Source organism: Lynx rufus, unplaced genomic scaffold (genome assembly GCF_022079265.1).
Source record: "Lynx rufus isolate CCGP_SWC_20201006 ecotype Redwood Valley unplaced genomic scaffold, mLynRuf1.p SCAF_9, whole genome shotgun sequence".
NCBI classification, from domain to species: domain Eukaryota; kingdom Metazoa; phylum Chordata; class Mammalia; order Carnivora; family Felidae; genus Lynx; species Lynx rufus.
The window spans coordinates 64,865,937-64,879,187 of record NW_025814897.1 but is presented as its reverse complement, the minus strand read 5'-3'; the positions used below and the strand labels follow the sequence as shown (position 1 = coordinate 64,879,187).

The window sequence follows — 13,251 nt, the reverse complement described above, 5'->3', positions numbered from 1 at the left end:
TTGAAACTGCTGATTGTAACAACTGTGTGAACCACTTCCTTAAAATCTTTCTCTCTCTCTGTATATGTACTTACATACTCATATATATTTTTTTACTGGTTCTGTATCTTTGGTGAATCCTGACTAATACAACCCTAACTAGCTTTCCTCTATCATCTTTTACTCTCTTCCAATTCATTCTCCATACACCAACAATGACCATAAACCTAAAGAGATTACTTCTTTAATTAATATCCCCCAGAGAGCTTAGAAAAGAGGCAAAATTTATCCGTTTAATTTTAATTCCAGTTTGGTTAACATACAGTGTTATATTAGTTTCAGGTGTTCAATATGGTGGTTGAATACTTCCATCCATCACCCAGTGCTCATCATGACAAATACACTCCTTAATCCCCCTCACCTATTTCACCCATCCCCCCCATCTTCCTTCTTGTAACCATTAGATTGTTCTCTATAACTGAGGCTGTTTCTTGCTTTGTCTCTATTTTTTCCTTTGCTCCTTTGTTTTGTTTCTTAAATTCCACATATGAGTGAAATCATATGGTAGTTGTCTTTCTCTGATTGACTTATTTCACTTAGCATTATACTCTCTAGCTCTATACATTTTGCAAATGGCAAGATTTCATTCTTCTTTATGGCTGAAAAATATTCCACTGTATATATATACCACCTCGTCTTTGTCCATTCATCTATCCATGGACACTTGGGCTGCTTCCATAATTTGGCTACTGTAAATAATACTACTGTAAACATACGGTTGCATGTATCCCTTTGAATTAGTGTATATCTTTTGGGTAAATATTCAGTAGTGCAATTACTGGATCATAGGGTAGTTCTATTTTTAACGTTTTGAGGAACCTCCATACTGTTCTCCAGAGTGGCTGCACCAGTTTGCATTCCCACCAACAGTGCAAGAGGGTTGTCCTTTCTCCACACCCTCACTACTACCTGTTGTTTCTTTGTGTTTTTGATTTTAGCCATCCTGACAGGTATGAGGTGATATCTCACTGTGGTTTTAATTTGCATTTACCTGATGATGAGTGATGTTGAGCATCTTTGCATGTGTCTATTGGTCCTCTGGATGTCTTCTTTGGAGAAATATCTGTTCATGTCTTCTTCCCATTTTTAAATTGGATTATTTGTTCTTTGGGTGTTGAGTGTTATAAATTCTTTATATATTTTGGATACTAACCCTTTACCAGATATGTTATTTGCAAATATATTCTCACATTCAGTAGGTTGCCTTTAAGTTTTATTGATTGTTTCCTTCATTGTGCAGAAGCTTTTTATTTTGATGAAGTCACAATAATTTATTTTTGCTTTTGTTTCTCTTGCCTTAGGAGACATATCTAGAAAAATGCTGCTACGGCTAATGTTAGAGACATTTCTGCCTGTGCTCTCTTCTAGGATTTTGATGGTTTCCTGTCTTGCATTTAGGTCTTTAATCCATTTTGAATTTATCTTTGTGTATGGTGTAAGTGGTCCAGTTTCATTCTTTTGCATGCAGCTGATCAGTTTTCTCAACACCATTTGTTAAAAAGACTATCTTTTTTCCATTGCATATTCTTTCCTGCTTTATCAAAAGATTAATTGACCATATAAGTGTGGGTTTATTTCTGGGTTTTCTATTCTGTTCTATTGATCTATGTGTCTATTTTTGTGCCAGTACCATACTGTTTTGATTACTGCAGCTTTGTACTATAACCCAAAGCCTGGAATTCTGATGCCTCTGGCCTTGCTTTGCTTTTTCAAGATTGCTTTGGATATTTGGGGTAGCCAAATTTTTGTGGTTCCATATAAATTTTAGGATTTTTTTGTTCTAGTTCTGTGAAAAATGCTGCTGGTATTTTGATAGGGATTGCATTAAATGTGTAGATTGCTTTGGGTAGTGTAGACATTTTAACAGTATTTGTTCTTCCAACCCATGAGCATGGAATGTCTATTTGTGTTGTCTTCAGTTTCTTTCATCAGTGTTTTATAGTTTTCAGGGTACAGGTCTTTCACCTCTTTGGTTAGGTTTATTCTTAAGGTATCTTATTATTTTGGGTGCAATCATAAATAATACTGTTTTCTTAATTTCTTTCTGCTGCTTCATTATTAGTGTATAGAAATGCAACAGATTTCTGAATATTGATTTTGTATCCTGTGACTTTACTGAATTCATTTATCAGTTCTAATAGTTTTTTGGTGGAATCTTTAGGGTTTTTCATATAAAGCATCATGTCATCTGCAGATAGTGAAAGTTTTATTTCTTCCTTACCAATTTGGATGCCTTTTATTTCCTTTTGTTGTCTGATTGCTGCAGCTAGGACTTCCAGTACTATGTTGAATGAAAGTGGTGAGAGTGGACATCTTTGTCTTGTTTCTGACCTTAAGGGAAAAGCTCTCATCCCCCCCCCCCCCGACTGAGTATGATGTTCTCTATGGGTTTTTCATATATGACCCTTATTTTGTTGAGATATGTTTCCTCTACACCTACTTTGTTGAGGGCTATTATTCTAAATGAAGGCTGTACTTCACCAAATGCTTTTTCTTCATCTATTGAGATGATCATATGGTTTTTATCCTTTCTCTTATTGACGTGATCACACTGATTGATTTGCAAATACTGAACCACCCTTGCATCCCGGGAATGAATCCTACTTGACCCCTCGGTCTTCTTTTAAATCCTTAAACATGTGCATATTCTTTTTTCCTTTTAATGTTTATTTTATTTTTGAGAGAAAGAAAGAGACAGAGCATGAGCGAGAGAGGAGCAGAGAGAGAAGGAGACACAGAATTTGAAGCAGGCTCTGAACTGTCAGCACAGAGCCTGACATGGGGCTTGAAACCATGAGATCATGACCTGAGCCGAAGTTGGACGCTTAACTGTCTGAGCCATCTAGGTGCCTCAAATATGTCTATATTCTTTGCTGCCGCAGGACCCTCTTACATGCAGTGCCTCTACCTGAATTCATTTTTCCCCTCACCTTGGTAACACCTACTTATGCTATAGATACCAACTTGAATGTTGTTTCTTATCCTCTGAGAAGCCTCGTTGAGGCTCCAGAACAAATTAACTATACCTGCAGAACTCTGTATATTTTCTTCAGAATACTCAGTGCACTTACAGTTACAGATTTAATATTTGCTTTCTCCACAACACTGGAAGCTTTCCACAGATACTACAGTGTCTTTGCTCTTCCTCCATGCATCTAGTTTATACACAGCCAGCCTAAATGCGTATTTGAAATGAGTGAATGAAAAATTAATAAGTGAATGGATGACTGAATGAGCTTTTGCTCTGGCATGAACCGCTGACTCCACTGCCTTACAGTCTTGGCCACTGAGCTACTGAATGCGTCACACCGGCTCAAGTAAGTGAACGTCTGGGTCAGATCCTGCTACGGTCATGAGAGGCTTTTACACAAATTCATGCTCACCACAATTATGCCACTGCCTCCGCATTGTTTCACAGACTGGCAACTAGAATCTCATCCTAGTTTAGTAAAAGTTTTGTAATCGCCCTCCTCAGTCAAATGATGTCTCCCTCATGTATGTGCATGGCTGCAGAGTTACAAGATCTAGAAATCAAATGTTAGCAAAAGAAGTAACACCAGCTACGGCGGTATTTGCAACAGGAGCTAACACGATGGGATTGTTTACTACACTCCAGGTACTGTTCGTGATTTACACGTATTCACCCAATTAATCCTCAGAATAACCTTATGAAGTCTTTTTTCTAACCTGTTTTTTTTTTTGGTTTTTGTTTTTGTTTTTTTACAGAGGCTGTAACTGAGGTGCATAAAGGTTAAGCAAAAGCTCAAGGTCACAAATATCCTCTAAATATTTTGTCTTCTTTTAAGGCATATACTCTCTGGAGGGCTGGAGTGAGGGGCTCCTTGAAACATCTTCACCGCTAGAGGACTTTTTCATCTGTCCCAGGTACATTCCTTTCCAGCCAACTCTTTCTGTTCAAAGTTTAGGGTAGACATTTCTGTGTTAGATATGTCAGGCTAGCTTGTATTAGACCAGCTTGTCATCACAACATAAATAAGAAGGTGGATAAATATCTTTAAATGTTTGAAAGCATAGACTTCTGGTTCTATTAAAGATGAAGTAGCTCCATTCTTCTCAGGGCCTCCCTCTTGTTGGCAAAAACAAAAACAAAAACAAACAAAACCCCCCCAAAAACAAAAACAGAAAAATCCCCCTAAACACTTACAGATAAAACAAATAAGCAAAGGAACTCAGTAACAAACAGCATAGAGTTTCCTTCTATCCTGGACAGGATGCTACAGAAGCCTCCAGTCCAGAACCACCAAGAGACTCAGACAAAAAGGATGCTATGAAAACCCAGGTTCTCCTAGCCAAAGTGGAAAAGAATGGCCTTAACAGAACAGAAAACCTTTTGGCAATACCAGCCCTACTCCAGACAAATACCTGTGGAAAATCATACCTGCTACCCATCTCCAGGTTTCGGTGGGGCCAAGCAGGTTGCTGATGTTCACCCCACCCACCCTCTGAATCCCCGGCCAGGGTAATGTCAGCGGAGTCCAGGGGAAAAATGAGCCTCCACTGTCACCTGGCAGCATGAGACTTAATGAGGGAGTGTGAGGTGACTGGTAATGGTATCTGCTCCTCGTGCCTCCAGCCCTACTTGGGAGTGCACCAGTGGGGAGCTGAGCCTTCCCCCATACCCTGCAACAATAAGGCAGAGTGAACCAGCTCTCTGCTCCCTTGCTTAGTAGCAGTGGAGCCCAAAAAAGAGCTGAGCTTACCTGGAGGCAAGGAGGCATGCGCCAGTGTCATACTCTCTGAGAAAGAGCCATCAGGGCTGAAGATGGCTTCATCATCAGGGATGAAGATCAGGGCTGAGGTGGATCTCAGCCACGTGTAGGCAGGCAGAGTGAGTTGGCACTCCATTTTGCTAGAGTTGTGTCAGTAGTGCCCAGTAGGAAGCTGAACACACACACCCACATGGTGCTTGCAGCTACACTTCAACAGGGCTGAAAATGCGTTTCATATGCCTAACTGCTGGAAGCCGAGCTATCCAACCAGCCTGATGGCAGAGCCCGGGCAGTGGACGGATCGGGACTGCATGGCGGCCCACTGACAGTGAAGCTTCTTGTACTCCTGCTTTTATGTAATGTGGCCTTAGCGTTAGTCAGGGCAGCCGCCCTACCAATGAAAGTACCTGCGGATCTGTCGGTTGGGGAATTGCCCACGACAGACCCCCCAGGAAAAGAACCATCGGGGAAAGAAGAAGATTACGCAGGGAAATTATGCAGCCCTACATCCAGCCCTTGGCACTCTCCTCTACCTAAAGGAAGGATAGCCCCATATATTTCCCAGCCAAGGAGGGGGACAAATGGGTTCAAAATCCCCACTCAGCAACAAAGGAATGTATCTATGGATACAAGTTACTCCAACCCCTAGGCCCACTTGGCCCCCAGGAGGCATTCCAGATGATAACTGGACCTGGTGGGTTAAGGTACAGAATGATTCATTAGTTCCTAGGTATACATTGTCTCCCTGGGAGCGCATAAGGCGTGGGTTCCCAGGACCCTCCTGGCTCCCTCCCGGCACCCCAAAGTGAATACTTTTGTCCCTTGTACTGCAAATGGTACAAAGGAACAATTAAGAAGTCATGTCCTTGTAAAACATTCCACTTGAGGTGTTGAGAGCTAGATGACCTTGAAAGGGCAGGAGGGAATGTTACAAGAAAATAACTATGTTGTTCCCTAATGGGTGACTACACAAAGGAACATTTTTAGAATTAGGTAATGATGAGAAACATAGATAACACACGCTACAAGGATTTTGCTAACAAATATAATGCCACGCTTGCCACAATAAAGCGGCCAGTCTAACACACTGCTGTTGTCTGTATCCATTTATTTTATTTTATTTTCGCCAATGCTGTTCATCATTCGGGAACCCCTGGACCTGCTAGGGCTGGACCCCGGCACCTAACCTACAGAACACCTAGCCCAGCCTTCCTTACACATGCTCAGAACACTAGCATTAGCCTACAGTTGGGCAAAACCATTTGACACAATCCTATTTTATAATAAAGTAGTGAGTATCTCATGTAATTTATTGAATGCTGTACTGAAAGTGAAAAACAGAATGGTTGTGTGAGTACAGAATGGTTTTGAGTGTTATCGGTTGTGTGTTCTCCTGTTGTAACTCCATGCCGCCACCCAGTATCACAAGTGCCAGGAAAAGGTCAAAATTCAAAACTGAAGTATGGGTTCTGTTGAATGAAAATTGCCTTCACACCGATGTAAAGTTAAAAAAAAATTACAAGCCAAAACTGTCGTAAGTTAGGGACCATCTGTACTAAAAGCAAAGAATTGGCAAATGTATTTACAACTGGCAAGATATAGCCTTCAGAAATGAAGGAGTAATAAAGACATTTCAGATGAAGGAAAGCTATGAAAATTTGCTCTGTTTAACAAAACTACCTTTGAGTGATTGCTAAAGTAAGTTCTCCAAACAGAAAATAAATGATAAAAAAAAAAGACCTGGGACCTCAGTATTTAAAAAATAACATACAACAGAATGAAAATAAAAAGGCAAATATCAATACATGTGAGACTCAGCTAAAGCAGTACTAAGAGGAAAATTCACAGCACTAAATGCTAAGCACTAAAAAAGAAAGGTCCTAGAATATATAAAATAATTTTTAAAGAGAAGAATAAAGTGGAGGATACTGATGAAAGTGTGGTACTGATGAAAGAATAGATGTATAAACCACTGAGGCTGAAGAGAACCCAGAGAAAGACTTATACAAGTGTGTTCAGCTGATTTTTTAAAAAGGTACAAAGGAATCCAGTGAAAGGAAGGGCTTTCAACAAATGGCTCTGGAGGAATGAGACATCCATGGAGGGCAGAAGCACCTCAACATAAAACCTCACAATTTATATAAGTATTAACTCAAAACACAATAAGGACCTAGATGTAAAATGTATAACGATAAACCTTAAGAATAGGAGAAAAGAGGAGAACATATTCAAAATGTACTAGTCAAAAAGTTCTTAGAAATGACACCAAAACAATAATCCATTAACAGATTCATTCAGCTCCTACTGTGAAAATACTGTGTCACAAAACATGTTTTGATTCACTGATGCATTCTTATATGTATATATGCATACACACATATTTACACATATTTTAAAACTATATATAGTTTGTACTAGAAAAAATGCTGGTGCCAGGATATATTAGGTAATTAGTTAATACTTCAAATGTTTTGTACACAAAGGGTTGATTTGATTAGAAATACTCCACTTTTTCCACTTTTATTTATCAACAGTCTGTACATTTTTAATGTCCGGTATTCTTCTACTCCCCATCTGAGGGATGAACCTATTTGTCTTGCCTAATACCTTCCTTAGGGCTGTCTGCATGTCTTTGTTTCTGAGACTGTAAACGATGGGGTTAAGCAGAGGTGTCAGCACTGTGTATGTGACCGCCATCAGCATGTCTTCACGGAATGAGTCCCTGTCCTTGGGCCTCAAGTAGACAAAGCCAGCAAATCCATAGTGTATGCACACCACAGTGAGGTGGGAGGAGCAAGTGGAGAAGGCCTTATACTTCCCCTTGGCAGAAGGCATCTTCACAACTCTGGACACAATGAAGACATAGGACATCATAATGAAAACAAAGCTGCCCACCAACACGAAGGCAGAGAGCACAAAAATGGCCATTTCGTGATGGGCGGTGTAATCACAGGCAAGGCAGACCACAGGTGAGATGTCACAGAAGAAGTGCTCGATGATGTTGGAGTCGCAGAAAGACAAGTTGAATACAGTGATGACGATGCACAGAGAAACCAGGAACCCAGCCATCCAAGAGGCCATCATGAACTGAAAGCAGATCTTATGGGTCATCAAGACCTTATAGCGCAGTGGGCTGTGAATGGCAGTGTAACGGTCGTAAGACATGGCAGCCACGATGAAGCAGTTATTGGCTCCCAAGCCGAAGAAGAAAAACATCTGTGTGGCACACTCAGGAAGAGAGATGGCCTTGCTATCTGACAGCAAGTCCACTAGCATGCGGGGGATGATTGCCATAGTGGTACAAGTTTCTGAAAAGGACAGGCCACAGAGGAAAAAATACATGGGGGTGTGAAGGTTGTGACTCAGCTTGATGGCCACCATTATGCACACATTTGCAGCTAGGATGGTCACATGGGAGAAGAAAATCATCACAAAGAGGAGACCCTGCAAGTCTGGGAAACTGGAAAACCCCCACAGAAGGAATGTGCTCACTGTGGTATGATTGCCCATCATCCTAATGCAGGCAGCAACTTTCTTCCAAAGATGCAGAGCTTCTTGAGGTTAAGACTCTGAGATGGTTATAAAAACCTGCCACTGCACAGATCTCACCTAGACTTTAATCAGGGGAACTGGAGGAAGTTTCAGGCAACTCTTCAGGGGAGAGTCTGAGAAAGGGATGCTAAATACACTGGATTGATGTCAAGTTCAGGAGTTAGAGTGATCAGAATGATTCTAGTATGAGAATCTGTATGAATAACTGAGGGTGGGCGCAAATATCTTCTTGGATCCTACTCACAAAAGCACTCTTATCTCTCTCTTTTCCAATCAGGATCTGAATGTAATCAGGAAAATAGGAATAAAATTGCTTTGTTCTCACCGACTGGATTTTGTGATGACACATTTTCAAATACTTTTTGAGATCTACTGGTAACTTGGTAGTTTGGTGTGCTTAGTAAACTATTGATTCAATGAGCAATATAATTCAAAAATTTAAATTGTTTAAAATGAATATGTCATTTAAAAAATGTAAGGAGGTTAATGCAATACTTTTTCATCAGTACATCACCATGAACCAGCTCCAAAGGTGATAACTGTAGCAATGACTAGACCATAGAAATGAAGATAACATGTTGTAACTTCTGCTAGATTTCTATCCATAGCAGTATTCAGTTCACAAAGATTAAAAACAAAGAGATATACAATATTATTTGCTTTTTAATACATATCAATAATTTTAAAGTTCTTAAAAACTTCTCATTGAAGTTTTTTTCCATTGTGTATATACAATATAATGGAGTAGTTTGAACTTAACGCGATTTTGAAAGTACTGTCTCAGTCTAGAATGGCATATTCTGGTCATAACATTCTAGTCAACTTTTGAGTTTTTAGCAAAACATCCAGGATATTTTCTAGCAGGTATAGTTGTTATGTGGTTTGCTCTGAACTGCAGATCTGAATAGAATCAGCTCAAATTTCTCAGATCAATTTGGGAAATCATATTTCTATTTAGATTTTTCATTCAACATCTGGTCTTATAACAGGTGAGGACAGAGAAGTGATAGGAAGACACTTGATAGAATTTTAATTAAAAAATTTTGTATTATTATGTTTATTTGTTTTGAAAGGGGGGGGAGAGACAGAAAGACAGACAGAGTACAAGCAGGGAGGGGGCAGAGAGAGAGGGAGACACAGAATTAGAAGCAGGCTCCAGGCTCTGAGCTATCAGCGTAGAACCTGATGCAAGGCTCAAATCCACAAGCTGTGAGATCATGGCCTGAGCAGAAGTTAGACGCTTCACCCAGATGCTCCAAGAGAATTTTAATTTTAACTTCAGTCACTGTTAAAGGTGAAGGGAAAGAAAAATAGTAAAGTATCAGCAGTGGAAAATGAAGGAGTGTACAAGAGAAAGAAATAAACACTGTCTGGAAATTATTCCATCGGGTTCACAAAGATTAAAAACAAAAGAAGACAAGAAGAAAACAAATATATTGTGAGTTGAAGAGTTGCTGTTTTCTATTTGCATTGTCGTTTGTAGGCAAAGAATACAAGAGGAGTCAGGCCAGGTAACCAGTACCTGCTTAATACTTATAATGTGCTGGGGTTAGATAGAGCTGTCTCACATAATCCTCACCAGTCTATATGGAATTCTCATTCTGATTTCTAAAAGATGAAACCAAAGCACAGAGTGGTTAAATGAATATAGAAGTCATGAATTCATTCAATACATATTGACTAAATGCATATGATGTGCCAAGCATTTTTCTACATGGGAAACAACATGGAACCAGACCCATAGGATCTCTGTGATATGAGACTGAATGACCTCTTTTGTCTGTGGAGTCAGGGAAGCTCCCTCTCTGAGAGGGTGACATGCTTAAATGAAAACTAGAATCGCAATATGCCACCAACAGGTGAAGATCAGGGGAGAGAACATTACGGGTACGGTTCAGAGCCAACACAAAGATCTATGTGGCAAACTCATCCACCCAAGCGATCTTTAACCTAGACCCATATGGCTTGTCTTTGAGACCACACCATGCTCCGTTTCCTTGGAAGGTTCCCTGTCTATTCACCTCTAAAGGAAATGTTTTTCCATTCTCATTGCTTCAGCTACCACTTACCTTGTGTGATTCTCCAATTTCTGCCCCCACCAAAAAAGAATCCCCAATGTCCTCTGGCACATTTCCAGTGCCAGTGTGCCCTCTAAGTATTGAACGCAGAATTTTCATATTTCCCCCATCAGACCCAATTTTGACTCTTTCCTCACCTTTATTTACCGTTAAGCCACTTCCAAAATTCCAGATGTCTGATTGCCCTCATCTTTTTTTTTTTAATTCCCCCTGCTATTGTTCTGGAACTTTCCCACAGGGTGGATATGGTGCCTGCATAGTTGTTATTAGGCGTAAATCTGTTGCATCTTTATTTCATTCACCACCCTGTAACCAGATGTTAGATTCCTAAACACAGGATATGTTAAGTCACTGATAGCATCAAAAATAGTGAATAGCTGTGTATAGGAGGAAATCAATATACCCCAGCATGATGTCCAATCCTCATCACAGCTGATCCCCAAATACTGCTCCTGCCTCAGTTTCTATCATATCCTTCCATCTACCCAATCAGGCAAAGTACCCTCCATTTTCCATGCACCTCACGATCCTCATGCTGCCGTGCCTTTTCTCTTTTTCAAATTTTCTTTTTAAGTTTATTTATTTATTTTTGAGAGAGAGAGAGAGAGAGAGACAGTGCACGTGCATGGGAGAGGCAGAGAGAGAGGATCCCAAGTAGGCTTCGCACAGTTAGCACACAGTCCCACCTGCCAGTTGAACCCACCCACGAACTATGAGCCAAAATCGAGAGTCGGACGCCAAACCCACTGAGCCACCCAGGGGCTCCTGCTCTGCCTTTTTTACATGGTGTGTTCTCTGCCTCCATTTTCCCTGCACCATTTTATTTCCTATCAGACTTTTGCTCATTTTCCAGGCCCTAGTTTAGATTAATTTGACTCCTCATTCTCTCTTGTTGTCCAAATTTTCTAGGTTCTATGATCCTAACTAAAAAGTGTCTCTTGCATTCTACTCTACCTCTCATTTGGATTTTTATAACAGCCTCACGTTTTCCTCTCCCAGTTCTATTCTTTGTCTACCGCCAGCTGTTCTATGTTCTACCTACAATCATGCTACATCTCTTTAGTGTAGACTTTAGATCTCCTTTGCTTACACACCAGATAATTCTAATAACTTCTAATCTTTATTGCACGAGTCAGTTACACAACCTCCCACAGCCTCATAGCTATCCTAAGAGATAAGTACTATTACTATGATCATGTTTGCAGTAATAAAACTACGGCTTAGCAAGGTACGTAATTTGCCAAAGGTGATAAGGCTGTAAGTGTGCACGTACAGTGTGTTTACAGCAAGGCAGTGAGTCTGGAGACCTATTTGCTTGATAATAGGGTTAGTTGATAATAAAGCCTCCTTCACGAAAAGTGCCCTGGCATGGCATTCAAGGTCTTACCTGTCCAGCCTCATTTCCTGCTGCTAACCTTCTCCATATGGGGAACATCCCACTGTTTCCAAAAATAGTATGTCCCTCAAGGCTCTCCGACTTTGCATATGTTTTTTATAACCTGTAATGTTCTTCCTTCCCTTCTCTGCCTGCTAAAACTTAGCTCTCATGAGCAAATGATTCAATGTCTCCTCCCTCTTGAAGCCTCCTCAGGCCTCCCTGGTTGTGTTGGTCATATCTTCTTTCAGATTCACATCTCATTTTATTGTGATGAGATGAGGCTTTTTTAAATTTTAAATTAAAAAAAAGTTTTAGCTTGACTCCTATATTTGATAGGGCAGAGATTTATTTTAAAATTTTGTCTCTCCCAAGTTACAGGCTAAGCCTCATGAATGCAGTTTTTGCTAAGATTTGTTCACAATCTAAAGGAACAAATGGGATAGCATATTCTCCAGAAAGCCTCCATGGTTACCACTTCAATGTACTCATCAATACACTACTTGGTCGACTCAGTATTTATTTTATTCAGACATGTACTGAAGATAATTAGTTGCTCTCTAAATAGATTTTAAGAGTAATGTTACCTAGTAGTGTGAGTGCATATTTAGATGCTTTATACATTCTTATTTTAATTTACAAGAGGTGAACAAAAAATTTCTCAAAATTCTAGCAGTGATTGCGGAAAGTCCAGGAGAAACCACCATTTGTGAACTCTGGACATAACACCTATTTACTGTAGTATTGAATCACATTTGACCCACATAAGTGATCATCTACTAAGGGGCATCCCAGTATTGCTAGAGGAGCTTTCTGAAAACAACACATCTCCACTCATATCCACAAGTTTTTTGCAAGCTTCTCCGAGAAACGTCCAGGGTGTGAGGGTATATGTACTCTGCACAATCTTTCTCGTGGTTTTTGGTTGAAAAGTTTTGACTTTCATGATACATTATTTTCATATATGTTGATGGTAAATTCTGTTTTTAAAATACTATTCTAGTACATTAGTGGTAGAAAATTATGTCAATATGACATTATTTCCATTCTTCCCGATGACTTTGTTAGGTGCTGGAGAGCAAGACGCCTATCCAATTTCTCAGCCCTTCTGTTTGTTTTCCCCAATCCCTGCCCTCTTTATTAACCTGGATTTTGCCTTGAGTTTACTATCCTATTCTCTGTTTTCAGTTCTCCAAATCTTCCCTTGTGGGGTTTTTGGATTCCCTCTCTACCCAGAAGTAGGGAGTTGACATTTTTGATTTCTAGCTTCTCTGAGGCCACAGTTTCTTTAATACCTCCTAACATGCTATTAACCCCATGGGTACTTAATTATTAAAGAATATAGAAAAATGCTCATTATAGGGAGTAAAGCAACTGTAAAATTCCTACCTTCCACAGAAAGATCACCTCCAGTCCTTTAAAATCACAAGGTATTAAGCTACAAGAACGTACAGTCTTGCAACTCAGGTGATTTTCT

General features: G+C 39.9%; 1 protein-coding gene across 1 annotated transcript; it reads right to left on the bottom strand.

The window, feature by feature from the left end:
• Positions 1-7,289: 7,289 nt before the first annotated feature.
• Positions 7,290-8,282, bottom strand: LOC124505977 (olfactory receptor 10T2-like). The gene has a single exon (XM_047072014.1). It carries the CDS (start codon positions 8,280-8,282, stop codon positions 7,290-7,292), a length of 993 nt encoding a protein of 330 aa, XP_046927970.1.
• Between the last annotated feature and the right edge of the window lie 4,969 nt (positions 8,283-13,251).